At 53.5% G+C, this 21464-nt stretch overlaps 1 protein-coding gene across 1 annotated transcript; it reads right to left on the bottom strand.

The window, feature by feature from the left end:
- Nucleotides 1-2316: 2316 nt before the first annotated feature.
- On the bottom strand, nt 2317-21017 carry ACER1 (alkaline ceramidase 1). Its single transcript, XM_016145194.2, has 6 exons — nt 20891-21017; nt 7873-7987; nt 7650-7791; nt 6854-6991; nt 4135-4272; nt 2317-3869 (listed from the first exon to the last, which is right to left on the bottom strand). Exons 2-6 carry the CDS (start codon nt 7949-7951, stop codon nt 3701-3703), a joined length of 666 nt encoding a protein of 221 aa, XP_016000680.1. The 5' UTR covers nt 7952-7987; nt 20891-21017; the 3' UTR covers nt 2317-3700.
- Between the last annotated feature and the right edge of the window lie 447 nt (nt 21018-21464).

The following is a 21464-nucleotide window of genomic DNA, read 5'->3' as shown; positions in this document are numbered from 1 at the left end:
TTTTTTTTTTTATCTAGGATAAGTGACTTCTTGAAGCGACACAATGTTTCCTGTTTAAGTACATCAGCGTGAGCAAAGGGAGTAGAGTTAAAGAGAAACATAATGCAAATAGTAATTTGAGCATTTGGCAGAATTCATGACTGATACATGTTATCTCCATGTTATAAACAATGAAATTGATACACAGAGAGGGCTATAAGTGGCTCCAAGTCCCACAGCCAGAAAGTAACATTTTGAACCTAGGGAGTTTAACTTCCGTCTGTAACTGAACTGCTGCTCCGTTAAGTCTGTATCGCCCTCCAGAGGTCCCGTTTATTTGCACCCAAAGGGAGGACTTCAGTATGTATTCATTCCCCTTTACCTTGTAGACGGTCCAACCCTTCCAGATTTTTTTTTTCTTTTTTGGAATCCTCTTTCTGGCCTGTAGTATGTTCCCTGTACCTCCAAGTTTCTTGCCAGCCACAAATGTACACTCATGGCAATATTGAATATGACCAAGCTGGAGCAGAGCCCAGTGGCCAGCTGGAGATGTACCTCAGATGTACCTCAGATTAACTTCAACTCAGAGCAGACCTTGATTGTTAAATTGGGGCTTTGGACTCTTATCCTACAGGCAATGGGGAGTCATGAATGCGTTTGGCACCGACCAAACTATGTGTAACAAGTATTTCCCCAGAAAAGGGCAGTACAGTGGACATTGCAATTTTTCTCTATCTCTTAGCATTATTCTCCCCCTTTTTTCCCCCTGGTAACAGTCCCCAATCTGGGGGATCCTCCCAGGGCAAATATGAGCCTGTAAGTTACCTTCGTAAGAATTTTTAAATGGCATCCCTTCTGGGAGAATCTCAATTCATGACAGGCACAAGGCTTGAGGAAAGCATCAGGCCCCCAAGTACTCACTCTTTCCCCTCTCAAACCCACAGTCGGAATGGGACTCTTGACCACTCATCCATTCACCTGTTACCCCTAGGAAGCACATGACCAGGCCTGGCCAATCAAAGCACTGCATCCTTTTGGCTGCTGGGATTCGTCGGGGGCAGGGACATGACCTAAGACCAGCGGGAGGGTGACTCTGGGAACTTTATTAAATTTTAAATGAAGTAAAATTCACACAGCATAAAACTAACCAGTAACCATATCAACATGTACAACACGGTGGCATTTGGAAAGTCCCCACTGTGTGCGGCCTCCACCTGTATCCAGTCCCAGGACATGTTCTTCCCCCCAGAAGGAAATCCCGTGCCCCTTAGCACCACTCCCCACTCCCTGCTCTCAGCTCAGCTACCTCTAAAATGCTTTGTTTCTATGAATTTGCCTATTTCTGGACATTTCATATGAACGGAATCATGCCATAGCTGGCCTTCGGTGTCTTGCTTCTCTCGCTGAGCATCATGTGCTCAAGGTTCATCCACGTTTCTGGGTTAGTGCTTCACTCCTTTTCGGAGCAGAATACTATTCTGCGGTATGGTACACCACATTTGCGTTATCCATTCACCTGTCGTTGGACATTCATATTGTTTCCACCCTTTGCCTCGTACCGATAGTGCTTCTGTAAACATTTCTGTACAAGTATTTGTCCGAATACCTGTTTTCCGTTCCTTGGGATATATACCTAGGAATGGAATTGCCGGATCATATCAGGCTATGTGGCCGTGGGCAAGTTGCTTGCCCTCTCTGAGCCACCTATATAAAATGAGAACATTCCTGTCTGTCTGAAGGGGTATGGGAGGGCATCAGGCTCAATGATGTGTTTGTCAAGGGCATGGAGGAGACACATGGGAGACACTCAGGAAATATGAGTGGCCACTCCCCTTTAATTTATCCATTTCTCCAGATGGGCTTGCCCCTACTCTTTTGGAGCGAGGCACTCCTGGGGCCCAGTAACATGCCCCAACACCCACCTTTTACAGAGACTATCAAATGGTCCATAGGTATTAAAACCCAGCCAAGGCCCCCAGGTTAGGAACCTCTGACTCTGAGCTCTCCCTTGCTTACGAAGCTCCAGCAACGGCTTTCTGTCTGCTGCTCCAGCGCATCCCAACCCCTGGGAGTTTCACATCTGCCATTTCCTCTGCCCAGAATGGCCTTTCCCAGCTCTTTATGTGGCCTGTTTTTTCTCGTCATTGAGGAAATGACAGCTGGAAAGTGCCATCCCCACTCGCCTTCCATTCGAAAGGGCTGCTCGACCACCCTGAGGTTCTCTAAAACATCACCGTACTTGATCTTTTAGGCCGGCACTCATCGGTGCTTGGAATGGCTTTACGGGTGTGTCATTTTACTTGTCCAATGTGTGCCTCCTCGTTAGGGCAAGAACTTTGCATGCCTTTGTTGTCTTGCATACCCAGGTGTTGGTGTAAGACATAGTGTAGACACTCAATGTATATTTGTTAAAAAGATAGATGAATGAATGAATGAATGTATGAATAGGATGGAAGAATGATGAGATAATGTGAATGGATAAATGAATGCAAACGGATGGCTAAATATAGATGTATGGATTAATGGAGGATGAGGAATGGATAACAGTTGAATGGTTGGATGGAAGGATAAAAGGCGATGGATGATGGATGAATAATGGATAGATGGATAGATGGATGGATAAGTGGATGGATGAATGGATGTTTCAATGAATGGCTCAGCGGTTGGATGGATACATTAATCAATAAACAGGTAGGTAAAAAATAGATATCATGAAAAGACGAATGAATGAGTGAATGAATGAATAAATTAATGGAAGGGTATTTTAAAGGGCAGGTAAATAAATGGCTGCTTCAGTGGAGAGTCCAAAAGATCAATGGTTGGATGGATGGATGTTTGCCAGATTCCATGCTAAACACTTTACACACATCACCATGTTTTATCCATATAGAAATCTCACGAAGGAAGAAATATTTCCATTTTATAGATAAGGTAGTCGAGCTTCGGAAAGATCACTAGGAAAAATCACTTCACCCAGATTACACGACTAGGAAATGGTGGATCATAAAAACTTAGCTCTCTTGACTCCATGTGCTCTTAACCACCCTAAAAAACATCCTCCCTCGTCCCCTCACTTGACGGCCTGTATCGGCCACCTCAGCTCCCCTTCCTATGCCCATGCCCAACAGCGCCCAGATTGCCCATTCGGGCGTCCATGTTTCTCCACTGTCAATGAGTGAGATGGCCACAGAAGTCCACGTGTGAGTGTGTGAGGGCCTGCAAGCTCTCTATAAGTGAGGGTAGAACGAGGTGGCTGACAAACATGTCCCTTCTCAGGGTGGGCCCCCAAGTACCAGGGACATTACATGGCCACAGACAGGTCCAAAGAGTCTGGTAGTGACCACCACTATTAGTAACAGGCCCATAGACCCAGCCCCAGCCTGAGGTCGTCCCCAGTAGATGCCACATAGTCACAGCACCTGATGATCCAGCCTCACCAGTTAGAGAGGCAACAAGAAAGCAGAGAGCACACAGGAGGAAATGAAAGAGAACAGAGGCAGATCGTGGAGGGGAGCGATGGCCGGCAGCCCCCGGAGCCACCGGCCCGCCGCACAGAGCGGTCGTGAAGTCCACCCCCTGCCTTGGGGTGAGGCCATGTAGGACGGGAGAATGGAGAAGGAGCTGCGGGAAGGAGATGGGAGTGTCTCTGACTCCGATCCAGGCCTCTCTCCTCAAGACACAGGTGAGTTGGCAGGTTGTTGGGTGGTCGAGAAACGGGCATTCAGCAGTTCTTGTGGTCACCAATGACTTCCACATAAGGCAGCCCCACGGGCCAAGTGTCCCGAGGCCAGTAGCGAAGTTTGAGGGTTTGGTCTGGCATTTCATACTTGGCGTCCACCAAGGCCATGGTGACTATGCCGTAGGGGAAGGTGATGCTAATGAGCACGTGCCTGTGGGATGCAGACAGAGGGTGATGAGGGTGCAACACGCCCCTACAGACACCTGCATGCCCCGGCCCCACCTGGATCCTTTTCTTACTTCTTATGGACCCTCATCATCCAAAGGAACCTTCTGGAACTGACCGCATGACTGCAACCAGCCACCCCTTACACATACGTAAGACCCAGTATCTGTGCCTCCCCTCCGTTCCCAGGCTGCCACTCCAAGCTCTGGCATTCTGGTTCTCCAGCCTCAGAGCAAAGGGTAGGTGCTTACCAGATGCTGTGCATGTAGGGAAAATTAATCTGCTGCCAGAAACTGCAAAGGAAGAGGTCGCTGATCCAGCTGCTTAATGCAAGAGCCCACAAAAGCACAGAGACCTCAGTGAGATGCCGGAGCTCCTTATTGCTGGTCCTAGGGAGGGAAGAGGACGATCAGAACCTGTCTCAGAGAGAGCCTGCAGGGGCTGATGGGAAATTCCTCCATCAAGGAGATGAGGCTGGGAGGAGGGAAGGATCCATGGTGCCTGGAGGAGGGGTCTCATCTGTGCTTACCACTAATGCTCGCCTAGCACTTACAGGACGCCGGGTGCAGTTCCAAAAGTCCTTCGATTAGAAACTCGGTCCTCACAACAACACTAACATTCCCATTCTGCAGATGAGAAAACTGAGGCCCGTGAGAGTAAGTCAGGCCCCAACCCCACCCAAGTGACACAGCTAGTAAGGGGTAGAGCCGTGCCTGAACCAGAGTGGGGGGGGGGCTGGGTGTATGGGGGTGGGTGTGCGTGCGTGCGCACGAGTGTGTGTGTGTGTGGTGGGGGGCTGCCTGTGAGGCAGCACTCAAAAATCCTTGTCCGTGCGCTGAGAATGTGCGTATCTACGTATGGGAAGGTGACTCTCCAATGGCCGTGTCTTGGGACAACTCGGGACCAGAATCTGTGTTTCCCCAACAGCGGAGCCAAACGTGTGTCCCTTAGAAAAGGGCACGTCCGGGATTAATAAGGCAGTGACTCCTTTATGGGTGAACGCACCGATCCTGCCCGCCAGCCTGAAATGACATGGTCTGAACATCGGAAACAGCGCAGTGAGTAAGAACCGGTAAAATCTGAATTAAGTCTGTGGTCTGGTCACCAGTGTTATCCCACTGCCAAGGGCCTCCCCTCGAGGTCGTACTATTATCCCATGAGATGCTGCCCCTGGGAGAGGCTGGGGGAAACTGGGGGAGGGTACACAGAACTCTGCTGATTTCGCAACTTGCCGAGCGTCTGTGATTATTTCAAAATAAAAAGTTAAAAATACGGCACGGGGACTGAAATGGATTAAAACACTTCAGAGACGTAAACATCCTCGAGTTCACGATAAAACTTACAAACAAAAGCAACTTCACTGGTCCCTGCTAGCGACGGCTAAGGCACCAACTCATTACTCAAGGGACCGGCAAAGGGCAGGAACCAACGATCTCTCCCGACCTTCCTGTGCCAACTGTATTTCAAAGCTGATGAGTGAAAAGTCCTTCTTGATGGAAGAACTCCGGCTAACCAACGCAGAAGGAGGAACAGGATCTGCAAATCGCCCTTTGGGAACACGCGATGGATGCAGGCAGGGGCATCAGCGGCCGCCGAGGTCATTAGGGGAAAGGTCAGTGGACAGCTTTATAATGAAGTTACCGGGTAACACCATCTGAATCCCCTGATCAACCTCAACAGCACTGAGTGTGGGACAACCTGGCGTCCTAACGGGAAGGAACCGAAAGCATCCAGCACCACACGTGAGATATTCCGAGCTAATAAAATTTAAACCTAAATCTAGATCTAACTACTAATATCCCAGAAATACAAAAATAAGAATAATAATAATAAGTAAACACATTGAAAGATGCCACAGGAAGCATTCTGGTCAAATCCAGAATGCGGGATGCTCTACAGGACACATGACCGAGTGTCTGTCATCGAATCGGAGTCACGAACAAAGGGAGAGGAAGGGACTGTTACGAAATGCAGACCGAAGAGTCTGTGTTTGGATCCTGGTATAAATAAGACAAAATGTAAGAAAACATCTTTGAGACACTGAGCAAACGCCGGTAAGAACCGGGCGTGAGACACTGTTTCAAGGAAGTGCCATTGATTTTGTTAAAAGTGTGTGCGCCCCATCTTCCTTCTGTCCGTCCGCATTCTTCCTTCCCCTTCTTCACTCTGCCCTGGAGGGCGCGGGGCTGAGTGGACAAAATCCCAGGGCTCCCTTGTTTTCGGGCCTCCAGTCGGGCTGGCCAGTAGGGAGCCCCGGCAAGAAACCAAGCCAGGAGGGGGTCGTGAGAGTTACTTCCTCTTCTCCGGGGTTGGCTCAGGTTGACTGTGAGCAGCAACTGAAAGTCACAGCTCTTGCCAAGAAGACCCTCTGTGCAGCCTCTCTCCCTCGGGTTCCCACACTCCGTCCCTCCCATGGCCTTTCCCAGCCTCTCCCGCAGGTCTCCTGGCCTCCTGCCGGTCAGAGCGGCCCACTCTTATTAGCAGAGGGATTCTTAATGGTCTCTGGGGACTTTCCTACACCCTTTCCTCTCCTTTGAAAATAACGCTTTTATTCAACTTTCTTCAAATGGCCCCATTGGAGAGCTCCCTCTCTATCCTGCTAAGATTTAGTATGGGTTAAAAATAATAATAATTCTTTCCTGGGAGAGTGAAATCCTGAACAATGAATGGGTGCTGTGATATGAAATCTGAGATGAATATGGAATGCAGCTTGACAAAATGGTCATTGGGGCGGGTAGCGGGTGGGCGGGGGTTTATGGTACCACGTTCTCCGCTCGTGTGTATGTTGGGGGTGTCTCTAATAAAAAGGGACACGCTCTGCTGTCAGACAGCCTTAGGTTCGCAGCCTGGCCCCGCGCCTCATCGGCAGGTGGTCTCGAGCATGGCGTCAGCCAGGCCCCCGTGCCCGATGAGCGCGGGGGTCCTGCAGTGTACGGGGCCCCCATCCCGGCACCAGCGGGCGGCACCCACTTCTTGTACTCCTGGAACACGATGTAGAGGACGTGCACGGCGATGCTGTTGAGGGCGTACGCGTTGACCGTCGGCCTCAGGAAGGACAAGAAGGTGCTGACCGTGGTAGTGATGGCGACCAGGCAGGTGAACTGAGGCCTGCGGGGAGAAGGGCTTGGCTGGTGGGCGTCCGGCGAGGGTCCTGGGGGCACTAGGCAGGGGCGCGTGGAGCTTGTGGCAGGGGCGGGTGAGAAAGGGGAAGGGTTCGAGGCAGCCCCACTGGGCTCCGTGAAAAGCCCCCCGGTGGACTCGGCCGACAGCCCCAAGGCCCCGGTGTCCTGAGGGTGCCAGGGCCCCAGGGGGCAGACAAGAGGATCAGGGGGCCCAGGGAGGATTCAGGGGGGAATCGCAGGGCCCCACAGGCTCTCAGGAGGGACGTTTGAAGGCTCCTATGAGTTGAGCAGGGTCGGGAGGAGTTTCAGAGGCGTCTCAGGCACGCATGTGCCTGGGGGTTCCGATGAAAGGCTCCAGGGACCTCAAGCAGGAGGCTCAGGGGACTGGTCCCTGGGGCCCAGGTAAGCTCATGTGTCGCGTCCTGGGACCCCTGCCCCCAGTAGGCTCAGGCAAGGTCTGGAGAAGGTCTCAGGCTCCCCAGCTGGGATCTGGGGAGGTGGGAATGCCAGGAGTTCCAACAGAGCCCAGCTAAGTCAGGCAGGGTCAGGAGAAAGTCCTGGGGTAGTGGGAGGAGGAATTCCAAGGACCCCAAGAGGGCTCAGGGAGGGGTTCCAGGAGGCCAGAGGGCCGGCCCCCACCCCACCTGTTGCCCCCTAGGAAGGCGGGAAAGTAGCAGCGAGGCAACCAGATGCAGTAGCCGCCGGCCAGCAGCCACAGGATGGAGATCTCGTCCAGCAGCTGTCCCAGGAAGCTGAGCGTCATGTGGAAGTACGCGGAGAACAGGCCTAGAGCAAGAGACGAAGGCAGGCGATCAAGGGGGCGGCCCTTCCCACCACCGCCGCCCACTGTCTCCGACCACTGCCTACCTATGACCATGAAGAGGAGACAGATGCCGTAAACGTAGCAGGAGCGTTTCTGGGCATAGGGGTGCATCAAGAACATCATGAGAGGCCCAAAGATGAAGAAGGTGACATTGCTGAACTGGAAAGAGGAGGACGCGGGGAGGGGGGGGGGTCAGACAGGGGAGGCAAGGGAGGGCTGTGCCTATATCCAAATCCTGTTATTAGCCAAAGAGGCAATGAAGCGACCCAGACTTTGTCAGCGTTTCGGCTGATCTTGACAGACAACCAACCGGTCCTTGGAAGGACCGATGGCTCCGCCCATTATCCTGCAGGCTCATTCATTCAAGGGGCGTGGAAAAGACTCTCTGCTAGCCTTCCACATGCAATCGCCCCCTTTTCCTCGTAGAAGTAGTCTCCCCCGAGTTTTAGCTCGGCACGCAGCGTCTCAGCGAAAGACTGCATTTCCCAGCCTTTCTTGCGCTGATGTCTTCACGTCTTGGCCTGACCGATAGGATGGGACTGTAAATGAATCTATTACTCCCGGGTCAGCTCTTGATAAGCTGCTTGACGCTTGCCTTTCCCTTCCCGTGGACCAAAACGCAGATGGACCTGTATCTGAAGTTATAGATCATCCCTTTCTTGCTTGCTGAACACACCCAGGCTGCGTTCAAGCATCAGGAGGGTGTGGCCTTAGGAAAGCAGGATGTAGCCCCTGGGCGTGGGTCCTCCCCATCGTCCGTGACTGGTCAAGGAGTAAGTGTGTGATGATTCTGGCTGTGAGACATGATGGAAAGTCTGATGAGAAACTTCTGGGAAAGTTCTCTTGATGGAAATCAGGCCCAGTGAAAAGGCCTTTGGACATCGTTGTGATGTGTAAGCTGTGGTGGCCGTTTCGTGACCATGAGGGAGCTCACTGCTGTCCACCTTTACCTTTGTAAGCCGGGTGGAAAGAACGACTCAGTTCTCCCGAAGCAGCCATGCTTACTTCCTCTCACCTCCCAGAGTCTGCACATGCCGCTCCCACTGCCTGGAACACTCCTGCTCCCCGCCCGCCCTCCTCCGCCAGGCCAACTGCTTCTCCGCCTCTCGCCCGGGGGTCGCTTACTCGTAAAGACTTCCCGATCCCCCAAGGCAGGGCCGGGTGGCCTTCCTTTGTGCCCACAGCCACCCCACGTTCCTGGGACCATCTGGCTCTTCTGCTAAACCTGCCTTTGGGAACAAAGGCTGCGCCTCCTCCATTATCCACTGTAACCTCGAGAACCAGCACATAGTAGGTGCTCAATAAATATTTCTTCTGGACCAGACCTCAAAACGGATTCAGGTAGCTTGCCTGTCACACGCCTGTCACTTGACCGAGGGTCTTACACCTAGTAAGTTCTGGATAGAAGGCACTATGAGCGTTACTTTCCCATGTTTTGACCACACACCTTTACAGAGATGGTTTTTAACCCTTGCACACACCCCAACGTCTAGCTTTCTAGCTCTTGGTCGGCGATGAGAAAACTGAGTCTCAGAGAGGTAGAATGACTTCTCTGACAGGGTCACATGGCTCTGGGGGACCCAGAATTTCGATTCACCTCTGTCGAGAAAGAAGGAGGACTAGGCAGGTGGCAATAATGAAGAGGGGGCCCCCCGTTTCGGTAAACAGCAGGGGCCGCTGCTGTCACTGAGGAAGCCGGCGATGACGGGCGCGCTCGTGGGACAGCTGCTCCGCGCGCAGAGGCCAGCAGGACTGGCACAGGCATTTTCGATGATGCCCAGGTGTGCAGAATGAGGGCAGAGCACCGGGCGGAGCCTATGACTAATGGGTCCCAACTGGCTCCGGAGTCTGATAGCATCAGAGAAGGTGCCAGGGTCTCCTCCCCGCCCTCCGGCGCTGGGCCCCCACGTTTCCCAACCGCCCGCCCCACCCAGGGCAAGGCGGGAGACGCGCCGTCTGGGATCACGTCCAGAGCCAGCCCGGCCCTCGGCTCTGGACATCCGTGAGCTGGACTCCCTAGGTCATGCCCCAGTAGGCACCCTGCCATTCATTCGCTCATTCATTCACTCATTCATTCTCTCAACAACCATCTCTTCAGTTTCTACTATGTTCTCAATGACCTTAGCACTACCTGGAAATGCGGTCCTTAGCTTTGTGAGGTGTAAGCAGTCAGGGCTGGGGGACAGTCTGTGCCCCAATTTCCTCCTCTAGGCTGGGGGACTCACTGGTAGTTCCCAAGCCCCCTCCACATCCTGGCACCCCAGAGTCACCCGGCACAGGTTAGTTTGCAGAATTTTCATTGAATGAGCGAGTCCATCAATGAATACAGGATCCATTTCAAACGCTCTGACCCAGCATTCAAAACTTGCTCACTTTCATCTCTACCCAGATTCTAGGCTCAAAAACTTACTTTCTTTTTCCCAAACCGGCCAATCCCTCTTTTACTTCCAGGACTTAGTACATCTTTTTTTCTCCTCAACTCTTCTCCCGCCTCCTATCCCACTTGGCAAGCTCCTATCCATCTTTCAAAACCCAACTTGTAGGCACCCTCGTCTCTGAGGCACGGTCCTCTGAAGCTGCCTTCTCCCACGCCCTGACCGTGTGGGGCTGGTTCCCCACCGCCCAGGCTCAGAGCTCCCTGTGAGCGGAGCAGCAAGAAGGCAAAAGATTCTCCAGAGAACGGCGCCTTCTCACTGTGCGCTGTGACTCGTCAGCGGACCATGCAGAAACCCACGTGAACGGGTTTTTAAAAATTTCCGCTACATGTTTTGTCTTTCGTTTACAACCCTAGATTGAACGCATGCTTTTAAACAGCCGTATTGTATTCCGGCAGAATGTCTGCAACCCCACACAGAGCAGCGCAAAGGCAGCGGCTTTCTCTTCACTCATGCGTCTACTTATGGCAATCACAGATGACTCACAGACGACTTCGTAGACCAGTCTCGCCGTCTACTGGGAAGCTGCAAAATGTGGGCCCACATTCACTAAAAAATAAACTCACTTTTAACTCCTGATTCGAGAGACGAGAAAGATCTTGTCACTTTCTGTTTGGCTGGTTATTAACACACACAAAACAACTGGAGGCCGACGAGCTACACCGCCTGCACTGTCTTTCTGTGCGTGGTTGATGAACTAAGAAGGATGTTGATGTGTTTAAAAGGTCGAAAAAATTAAAAGAAAATCTCATGGCACTTGAAAGTTGTACGAAATTTACATTTTGGTGTCCACAAATAAAGTTTTATTGGCACACAGCCAAGCTTATTTATTAATAAGCTTTCCAGCTACAGTGGTAGAGTTGAGCCATTTATGCAGAGAACTTACGGCCCCAAAAGCCAAAAATATCAACTATCTGGCCTTTACACCAAAGGTTGGCCAAACCCCTGAACTACAGGAGTTAGTAACTATGGTGACAGGTTCGGGATACCCAGGAGGGCATTGTGGCAAAAGCCTTTCTAATACAACTCAATTCTCCGGGCCCTAATCTGTTTCGTCAGAGCCTTGTTGATAGAATAGAAGAGAAAATACCTAAGTGTGTCCCCACTGGCGAAAGGGAAGTATCGCTTTGTGAAATGTCTGTCTCTGTTTGATGAGTATCTGGAAATGCTGGTGCCGGGTGATGACGGTGTAGAAATCTCGTGCATGTCATGAGCAGAAAACGTTGAGACCCGCAGCCCTGGCGAGCGGCTGCAGCTCGGCCAGCGCACCACATCTGGACACGGGCTGGGGCTGGAGGATGGAGTGGAGAAAAGCCGGGCCCAAGAGCGCGCGGCCAGGCCCGGGCACGGCCCACAGCCGAGCCAGCCGCCTCTCAGAGCTTTCCAAGGGCCGGGCTGACCAGAGGGCATTCTGGACCGCAAGGACTGCTGGGGAATGCAGAGAGGAGGGTTCCAGAACCCGACACGCTCTTCTCGGCTTCCTGAGGCAGCGCGTCCAGGCCCTCCCATTCCTCAGGTAAGGGGACAGAGGGCCAGAGGGTCATGCCTCCTGCAGGCGGACCACAGCTTGCCCCTGTCCCCCACCCCCGGCCGCAAACCCTTGCCCCAGCTCTGGAAAGCCACGAGGCCAAAGCCACCTGACCATCCTGGGATTGAGCTGCCGCTCCCCCACCCACCAAGAGCTCTCCTGGACCTGCCATGTTTAAACCCCAGCTCTGAGTGCCAGGGCGACCCTAGGCAGATCCCCGACCTCCCTGGACACCCGGTTCTTCACCTGGAAAACGAGATTAACTCTATATGCAACATACTGCCGAACGCCCAGTGTCCTTGTGACGATTAAATGAGATGTTTCAGGTCAAATGGTTAGTCCAATGCCTGGCGCACAGGAAGCGCTTGACACAGGCCATTATTCGCACGATCCTGTCATTCACGATGTATCAATCGCCTACTACGCGAGGGCTCAGAGCAAAGCACACTGCCTGTGCCATGCACCGCCACAGGAGTCCGGGAAGGCGAGCGCCCTGCCTTGGTCACCACGGTGTCCCCAGCACCCCACACGAGGACGGCACAGTCGCATGGATCTTTGGCTGCTTGCATCTTTCAGGCTTCAGTTAAATGCCATTGCCACATAGGCATCCAGGATTTGGGGACCCTTCCAGTGCGGGAAGGATGACCGGCCGCCCCCGTGTGCCGGCACAGAGGGGTCTCCTGGCACAGGGGACTTTCAATGCTGAAACCAGAACAGTCCCCAGCAAACCAGGATGAGTTGGTCACCCTGGGTTGGGGGCACAGCCGAGAACAAAGGAGATGCATTCACCTCCTCCAAGAAGCCCTTCCTGATCCACCCCACCGCCACCACCGCTGCGGGCTCAGGGGTCACCTCTACCCTCTCCCATGATGGCACTATCGTCCTGGGTCGTGAATGCCTTCCCAAGTCACTCTTCCTAGTCTCTGCTGCCTTCCCAAACCCTACTACGGAGCCCGATGATGAGTAAAGACAAATAACGAGTGAAAGCCAGCACTCGTCACCCGGCAGATGAGCAGACGGAGGCTCAGAGAGGCGAACCGCTCAGACAGGCTTCCCCAGAGGACGTGGAGCAGCCAGGCTCTGGGCCCGGGTCCGGTGGCGGTGCCGCCCCCAGCCCCCCGGCCCCCCGGCCCCCCGGCTCTCACCGTGTTGTAGAGCTCGGCCACCAGCTCCGAGTGCTGGAAGTTGCTCTCGCACCAGTCCACCTCGGAGCTCTGGTAGGCGAAGATGCTGGGCATGGTGACACAGGCCCGCCGCCCGCTGCTGCGTCTGGCAGGGAGCAGCCCGGGAGCCTGGTCGGGCCGGGCTCAGGCGCGGCGGGGAGAGGACAGCGTGGTGCCCCACGGCGCCCCGAGAGGAAAAACCTGCCGGGCGGCTCCCCAGCTGCATCAGGGCCACCTGGCAGGGCCGTGGCGGGTGCCCTGGGCATGAGCGGAGGGGGTGGCACCGTTCAGGTGGGGCGGGGGTGGGCCGGTGTGGGGCCCCCAGCCCCGCCCAGTAGTCGTGGGCGTCAGGGGACTGTGTGAGGACACAGTCCAATTTAAAATATTAACACTGAGCCCCCTGAGATGAGTGTCCTTGCTGTCCCCACCATACAGGTGAGCAAACTGAGGCAGAGAGCGCAAAGTGACTTGCCCAAGGACACGAAAGATAGCGAAGCGGAGGTGTGAAAACCGGCCGGCTGGCTCCTCATCCTAAGCTGTGTGGCCTTGGGCAAGTGAATTCACCTCTCTGTGCCTCTGTTTGCTCATCTGCAATAAGGGGAAGATGGAGGTGGATCCGACGGTCACAAAGGCACACACAGGTAAGACAGGTGAAGGGCCGAGCTCGCCATCCGGCTCAGCGTGGGCCCCAGGTAGACGGCGATGGGCTTTCTTACTGGAGCTGACTTTAAGCTTCAGGGCGAGCTTACGGGACTAGTGGCAATGGCTCTTTCACCAACTACTTGCCAGTGCCAGGCCCCGTCCCCTAAGCGCTCACCATCCAGTGTCCTCTCGTTTAATGCTCTTCGCGGCCCTCACGGGGAAGGGCACATTATCTGCAGGTCACTAGGGGGAAGCGGAAGCCCAGAGAAGCGACGGGGTCTATCCAAGGTCACACGGCCAGAACGTGAGGGCGGCAAGCCGCTCCGCGCCCCTAAGCCTCGGCTTCCTCGCCCGAACGACGGACCAGGGGGACCATCGCAGCGCCTGGCCTTCTCGGGGCTGCTGCGGGGACTCGCCGCGCTGATACGGCATTTCCCAAGGAAGAGCCTCTGGGGCGGCGTGTGGACCTGCACTCAGAACCACTGACCCGTGTGGCAAGCGACCCCCTCCCTCTTCGGTTCTCCGCGGCGGGAGGGGAGGGGTTCACTTAATTCTTGGGTTTGACGAAAAGCCTTCGACGGACAACAGTATCCAGCTGGAAGGTTGCGACGTCATTTACAGTGTATTAATTTTCAAATACGCTCGTCTTACGCCTGGTCATATCCGCTTGCCATCCACGGCAGAGCTACAAGGCTTCTTTTTAAACATAAATTGCTTTAAGCTTTATATCCCTGGAGGTGGTTACATAAATCTACACATGTGAAGAAACTGCGTAGACACACAGGAATGAATGTAAAAGCTGTTGAAATGAGGTCTGTAGATCATATCAATATAAATTTCCTGTTTTTGAAATTACACAGTTACATAAGATACTACTGTAAAGAGTACACAAGACCTCTCTGTACGAGTCTGGCAACTTCCCGTGAGCGAATAATTATTCCAAAATACATAGCGTTTTTAAGGAATTGATTTCGATCTTTCATTGGCAGATGAATATAGCAACAAAATGTGGTATCTTCACATACTGGAATATTATTCAGCCTTCAAAGGGAAGGAGATTCTGACACATGCTCCAGTGCGGGTGAGCCCCAAGGACATTATGCTCCGTGACGTAACCCAGACACGAAGGACGAATACCGTGCGATTCTACCTACCTGAGGTCCCCAGAGGATTCAGATTCACAGAGGTGGAAAGCGGACTGTGGAGCCGAGCCAGGGGCTGGGGGAGGGGAGGGCAGTGAGTGTCTGATGAGGACAGAAAGTCAGTTTGGGAAGATGAGGAAGTTCTAGGGATGTATGGTGGAACCACAATATACCCATCACCGAGCTGTGCACTCAAGTACGGTTAAGATGGTACGTTTCACATCACATATATTTTACCATAATTTTAAAAAGTAATTGACTTAGCGCTTTAAAGGGAGCTTTATTTGACAAAATATCTTAAGCAGATAAGAGTTCAGTGAGAGACGGATCTAGGAAAATCGTGATGGTGGCCTGTGAAGGTCAACAACTTGAGGACCTCTGAGGTCACGCATACCATGGTCTTGGCCCCGAGCTGGTGCCAAATGGAAAGAGGCTAACGTTGTTTTCGTTGTTGTTATTATTATTGTGTACAAAATGTCAAGTGTGTCCACATCCATACTCTGCCAGGTGCCCTGAAAGCCACCTTCAAGGTCCTCTGGAGAAATGAGAAGATGTCAGTTTTGGAGAGAAGTTTCCAGAGCCTGAATTAAAAGGACCTGACTCTCCGTTCACCCAGAGCAATGACAACCCGCCATTTAGCTACCACTCTGGCCTCCGAATCCTCTGCCCAGGTGGCCTAGGAGAGCAAACACATACCCCACCCCCACCCACTGTCCCGGCCCAGCCAAGTCTGACTCCTTCCCCGCAGAGGGGCCACGAGGAGGTGGCCCGCATGGCCTCCAAGGTCCTTCTCTGCTCAAATCCTGGCAGGCCACAACTGCCAGGGTCTGGCTCTCCTGGACCCCTGTGAAGGGTCGGTCAGCAGCTGGAAGCCAGGTAGTCACAGGTGTCAACACCCAGCCCAGCCCGGAGAACTTGGGAAATCACCCTGCACAGAGCTGACTAGGAAAACAGGCCAGCCAGAGAGGTGTGTGGGTGCTGAACCGACACTCTCCCTCTGCTGGGCGGAGGAAGGAGGCTACAGAGCAGGTGCGAGGAGCCCGAGCCCGGCAGGAGGGTTCATGGGCTTCCACGGCCGCTGCAACCGAACGGTGGCTTCGATCAACACGCACTTACCATCTTCCAGTAGTTCTGAGGGTCGGGAGTCTGAAACGAGGTTCATGGGGCTGGAATCAAGGCGTTGGCAGGGCTGGTTCCTGCTGGAGGCTCTAGGGGAGAATCCATTCCTTACCTTCTCCAGTTCCTAGCGGTTACCTGCATTCCTCGCCTCAGGGCCCCTTCCTCCGTCTTCAAGGCACCTCACTCCCCCTTCTGATTCTGTCTTTGTACCGCATTTTCTCTGATGTCGAACCTCCTTCTGAAACCTCTGGGATGACGGCGAGCCTGCCCAGACAATCCAGGATGATCGACGGGCGGTCCCGGCTGGGAAGCATCTCCCTCCCTCCAACGAGAGAGCTCCATAATCCGGATCTTTCGTCGCTTCCTCTTCTGACATCCAGTGGCTCCCAATGGCCATTCTGAGCGTCACCTTTGCTGCGCTCCTTCTGCTACTCATCTGTATGGTGACGGTGACAGCTTGGGAGACATATTGCCAGCTGGGATTTCTGCCAGGCTTTAAAGTTCAAAGGATTTAGGCTTGTAAATCTAACCCTAAATTCCAGTGTTTCTCTCCAACGTCACAGCTGAGATCGCCGTGGTCCAAAGGGAGAGGCTCTGCCTGTCCCTCCAGGCCCCATCCTGGAGGCTGGATTATGGGCCGAATTGTGTCTGCCCCCGCACCCCCAAAAGATGCTGCAGTCCTAACGTCCGGAACCCTGGAACGTGGCCTTCTTTGGAACTCGGGTCTTTGCAGAGGTTAACCAAGTTGCGGTCATGAGAGTGAGCCTGAGTCCGTGTGACCGATGTCCTTAGAAAAAGAGGAAATGCGGACACCGAGGTCCACAGAGGGAAGACGGCGTGAAAACGCAGGGTACAGCAACGCATCCACGAGCCAAGCAACACCGAACATCGCCAGGAAACCACACGAGGCTGGGAGGGGCAGGAAGAATGCTCCCCCGACGGGCTCCGGAGCGCGTGCGGCCCTGACGACACCTCGACCTTGGACGTCCAGCCTCCAGAACTGGGAGGCAATACACGTCTGTTGTTTAAGCCCCCAGGTCTGCGGGACTTCGTGACAGCCAGCTGCCCTGGGAAACTCGCACGGGTATTGTTTTTCCATCTGGAAACGGACTCAGTAGATCGAGATAGTGTTGCCCAGGGCATGGAACAGGACAAAGTAAAAGCTGGTAGGAGGGTGACCAACTCGGGATGTCCCCAGCCTTAGCACTGAAGAGCCCCCGTGCGGAGAAACACCCCAGGAAAGCCAGGAGGGCTGTTCACCCCTCTCCGTGTAACGACGTGAGGTGGTGTCCGGACACAGCCTCCGTGAGGCGATGCACATCTTCAGCACCTCAGAGACACCTGCTCGTGTCTCTCTCACTCAGTTGAGTTTCACAGGCTGGGGCAGGGAAGATAGTATAGAGCTTCCTCAAAGAGCAGAAAACAGAATTATCACGCAATGTAGCAAGTTCGCTTGTAGGTATGGACCCGAAAGGACTGAAAGCAGGGGCTCATACAGACACTTGCACACCGACGTCCACAGCAGCGTTAATCACAGTGTCCAAAACGTGGAAGCGACCCAAGTGTCCACTGACGCATGATGGGTAAATGAAATATGGTCCATCCATGCAGCGGAATATTACTCAGCCATAAAGAAGAAGGACATTCTGATGCCTGCTACAACGAGGATGAATCCTGAGGACATTACGCTCAGTGAAAGAAGCCAGACACAAAAGGACGATTCTACTTATGTGAGGTCCCCAGAGGGGTCAGATTCATACAGACAGAAAGAAGATGGTGGGACCCAGGGGCTGGGGAAGGGAAATGGAAAGTTAGTGTTTAATGGGGTCAGGGGTTCACTTTGGAAAGTCGAGAACGTTCTGGAGATGGATGGTGGGGATAGTTGCAAAACAATGTGAATGGGCTTAATGCCACCGAACTGGGCATTAAGAAAAGACCATGACACCTGCGAGCCGAGGGACGGCAGACGGCGAGGTGACCGGGAGAGGAGAGCCGAGGGGCTGACAGCCACAATTCCGGAAGGATCATCGAGCCCAGGGGACACTCAGCGATGTCTGGAGACATTTCAGGTTGTCACATCTCACGGGATGGGAATGAAACTGGCATTGAGCAGGTAGAGGCCAGAGGTGCTGCTCACCACCCTGCAATGCACGGGGCGGACCCCACGAGCAAGAATGGTCTGGCCCCAGACGCCGAGAGTGCTGGGATGGAGAAACCTGGTCTGTGTGGACACGGAAGTCCCTAAAACTCACGACCAGAGAAGTGTTCAGGAAAGGAAAATGACCGGGAGGAGAAACAGTGAAGGAATGAGAGGGCGTGACCTGAGGGTGGGCAGACGAGGCGGAGGGGGCGACGCCCTTGGGCGCCGTCGGGTAACTTAGATTTGAAGCCGCAGCTTTTTAGGGGAGAAGCGAGGATGGAGCAAGGGCGCCCGCCCACCCCACGGGACACGGACATTAAAGCCGCAACGAGAGACCGCAACGCCCACTGGAGAACTGAGGCTTCGCAACGGCCGCCGGCCCACGCGAAGGGATGCCGAGAATGCAGAGGGACTGGACACTGCGGGTGGGCGGGGAGGGGAGCGGCCGCTTTGGGAGACGACCGGGCGGCTTCTTCAGAGCTTACATAGGCATCTTCCACATGATCCGGCCAGGCGACGTTGGGCATTTACCCAAGAGAAGCAGGAACGTGTGCTCTCACACGGCTTCTGCACAAACGGTCAGAGTCGCTTTATCTGTGGTAAGCCCAAACTGGAAACGACCGACATGTCCACCAACTGGTGAACGGCGTTTTATTCTGCGATGAAACGAAACAAATCGTGACGTGGGTGAATATGAAAAACGTTACGGTGAATGAAAAAAAAAAAACCGGTCACCAAAAAGCCACATGCGGAATGAGTCCATTTATATGAAATTCTAGCGCAGGGAAATCTAGAGTGACAGCGAGTGGACCGGTGGCCGTCGGGAGATGAGGATGGATGGGGGTCGACTGCGGAAGGGGCCAGGGATCTTTCGGAGTGACGGAATGTTCTTTATCTTGACCGGCGTGGTGCTTATGTGGATTTGTCTAAATTCATCAAGCTGTACACTTAAAAAGTGTATATATTTTATGATATGAACGTTAAACTTCGCTAAGTTCATTTTAAAACAAGTTGGAGAAGGAAGGGGAGAGGGGAAAAAATAAGGGTGGACAGACTCGTGGTTGCTGGTGATGGAGACCCGGGCTCCCTGAGCGCCTGGCAGGAAAGGCCCGGCTGGTGGCTCCACAGACAGTCGGAGACAGTCGGGCTGCATCTGGGGGTCTTAACCAGGATATACCATCAATTTCTGGTATATGATAGCAGAAATTGAGACCCCTGGCGATTTAAAATTTCCGTTTTAAAATAAATATATTTAGATGTTTTAAATGAGGGGATTTACGGGAAAAGATTTGTGATTATATAGCTGGGACACACACTTGAATGACTAAACTTTAGAAAGCATCATGGTTTCCCAAATACTTTTTATTGTGTTCCTTCCGTGGACACTGAATTTTAAGAGGCTTGGTCTACCAGATGGACTGCATTTTATATTAACATATGTGGGGGGGGCGGGCAGAGTAACACAAAGACATTATCATGAAGCATCTGATCACGTGCCTAGAACAGGATTCTCCCCATTCGGCAGGTGAGGAGACTGCAGCTATGAAAGATTCAGATCCTCACCCAAGGTCGCAGGAACCAAGGTGGGGTTGAGATTGAACCCAAGACCCTCTCCCCTACTCCACCACCCCCTTAACTGTCCATAACGATCACTGCCTAGTAATTTACTCCTTTCCAATCTAAGAGAGAGAAACCGTCTTCATCCCCGTGACGAGCACAGACATGCTCGATGTCCGACCACGAGCGAACGGGTCGCCGAAATGTGGGAAAGCCACGGGACAGAGCACGGCTCAGCCCCAGAACCGAGCGAAGCACCGACGCTCGCCGCCGAGTGGACGGACCTTGAAGCCATGCTCGGAGAGCGGAGCCGGACACGGCAAGTCGCGCGTCACACGGCTGCGCTGAGAAGAACGGTCCGGGAAAGGGACGTCCACAGACACGGAGAGTGAATTCGCGGCTCCCAGAAACGGGGGGGGCGGGGGGGGGGGGCTGCTGGTGGGCACTGACTCTTGGGAGAAAGCAAGCGTTTTAGAACTAGACAGAGCTCACCCGGCATCGAGCCTGCGCTAAGTGCCGCTGAATGGCACACTTCGGAATGGTTAATTTTATGTTATGTGAATTTCGCGTCAATTAAAAACAAACAAACAAAAACAAAAACACAAGAAGACATGCTTGTGAGGTGACACACAAAGATCAGAACGAAGAAAGTGCACGTGACCCGCCCCTCACCACTGGCAGGCTCCCAGCCCACGCGTGCATTTCCAATAATGAGATTGTGATGCCGACGTCGTCTTATTACCTGCTTGTTTCCCCCCTTAGGGAATCAAAGCGGTGGTGTCTTGGGGTGTCCAGAGGGTACTGACTGAGAAGGGGCGTGAAGGAAAGTTCTAGACCTTGAATGGGGTGTATGCTCACACACACACAAAAATGAATCAAGCTGTGCGGTTAAGATGTGTGCGTTTTACTGAGTGTTGTATTCCAATATTTTTTTAAAATTGCAGATGGGACTCTTTCCACGCCCATAAAAACGAACGCGCCCCGTCATCGCTGCCGCTGACGCCCTGTGTACACGCCCCTCCTCTTCCCCGCTGAAGCGGCGCCTCAAAGTATCTGACGCTTCTGGAACTGACGGCCGCTCTCAGCACCTCGTGCCCCAGCCAGACTCGCTCTTCTGCTTCCTTGCACCTGCGACTCCCCGTCCCACACACACTCCTGGCTCCTCTCCTGCTCCTCTGACTAGCCCTTCTTAATCTCCTCTCACCCCAACCCACGCATGGGGTGCGGCGCAGAGGGTAGATCTCACCTGCTCCCATGTTCCCTGAGACTCAGAATTATAGAACCAACAGCTGCCTGGAAATCTCCACGTGGATGTCCACAGGCCGCCCAAACTCACCCAACCCCGTGGTTCTCAACAGGGATGGTGGCCAACGACTAGGGACATTCTTGGCTGATGTAGTCTCCCCCGCCGGCATCTCACGGGCAGAGGCCAGATGCTGCTCAGCACCCTGCAATGCACAGGACAGCCCCCACGACAAAGAACTAGGCAACCCCAACTACCCATGGTGCCAAGGTCGAGAAACCCTGCCCTAAACTCATGCATCATCTTCCACCCAAACCTACGTTCCCATCTCAGTAAAAGACACCTCCATGCACCTCGTGGCTCCAGCCAGAAATCTATGCACCTCCCCTCCCCTCTCCCTCACCCCCCGCATTCAGTCCATTCCTGAATGACTTAGATAATACTAGGCGCCACAACGAACAGACCCCAAAATGCCTGATGACTCAGACATGATGGAAGTTTGCTGCTCACTCATCTAAAAATCCAAAAGGAGCGTCCCGATCGGCAGGGGACTCCCTTCCCAGGCTTCTTCTACGATTCCACCGTCTTTACCATGCGTTCGGCTGCCAGAGCTGGCCGGAAGGAGAACGAGAGTGGGAAGTCACGCTGGCTTCCCAAACGCCCCGGT

This window comes from Rousettus aegyptiacus, unplaced genomic scaffold (assembly GCF_014176215.1).
Source record: "Rousettus aegyptiacus isolate mRouAeg1 unplaced genomic scaffold, mRouAeg1.p scaffold_m13_p_16, whole genome shotgun sequence".
Lineage (NCBI taxonomy): Eukaryota > Metazoa > Chordata > Mammalia > Chiroptera > Pteropodidae > Rousettus > Rousettus aegyptiacus.
This window is presented reverse-complemented; position numbering and strand designations above follow the sequence as displayed.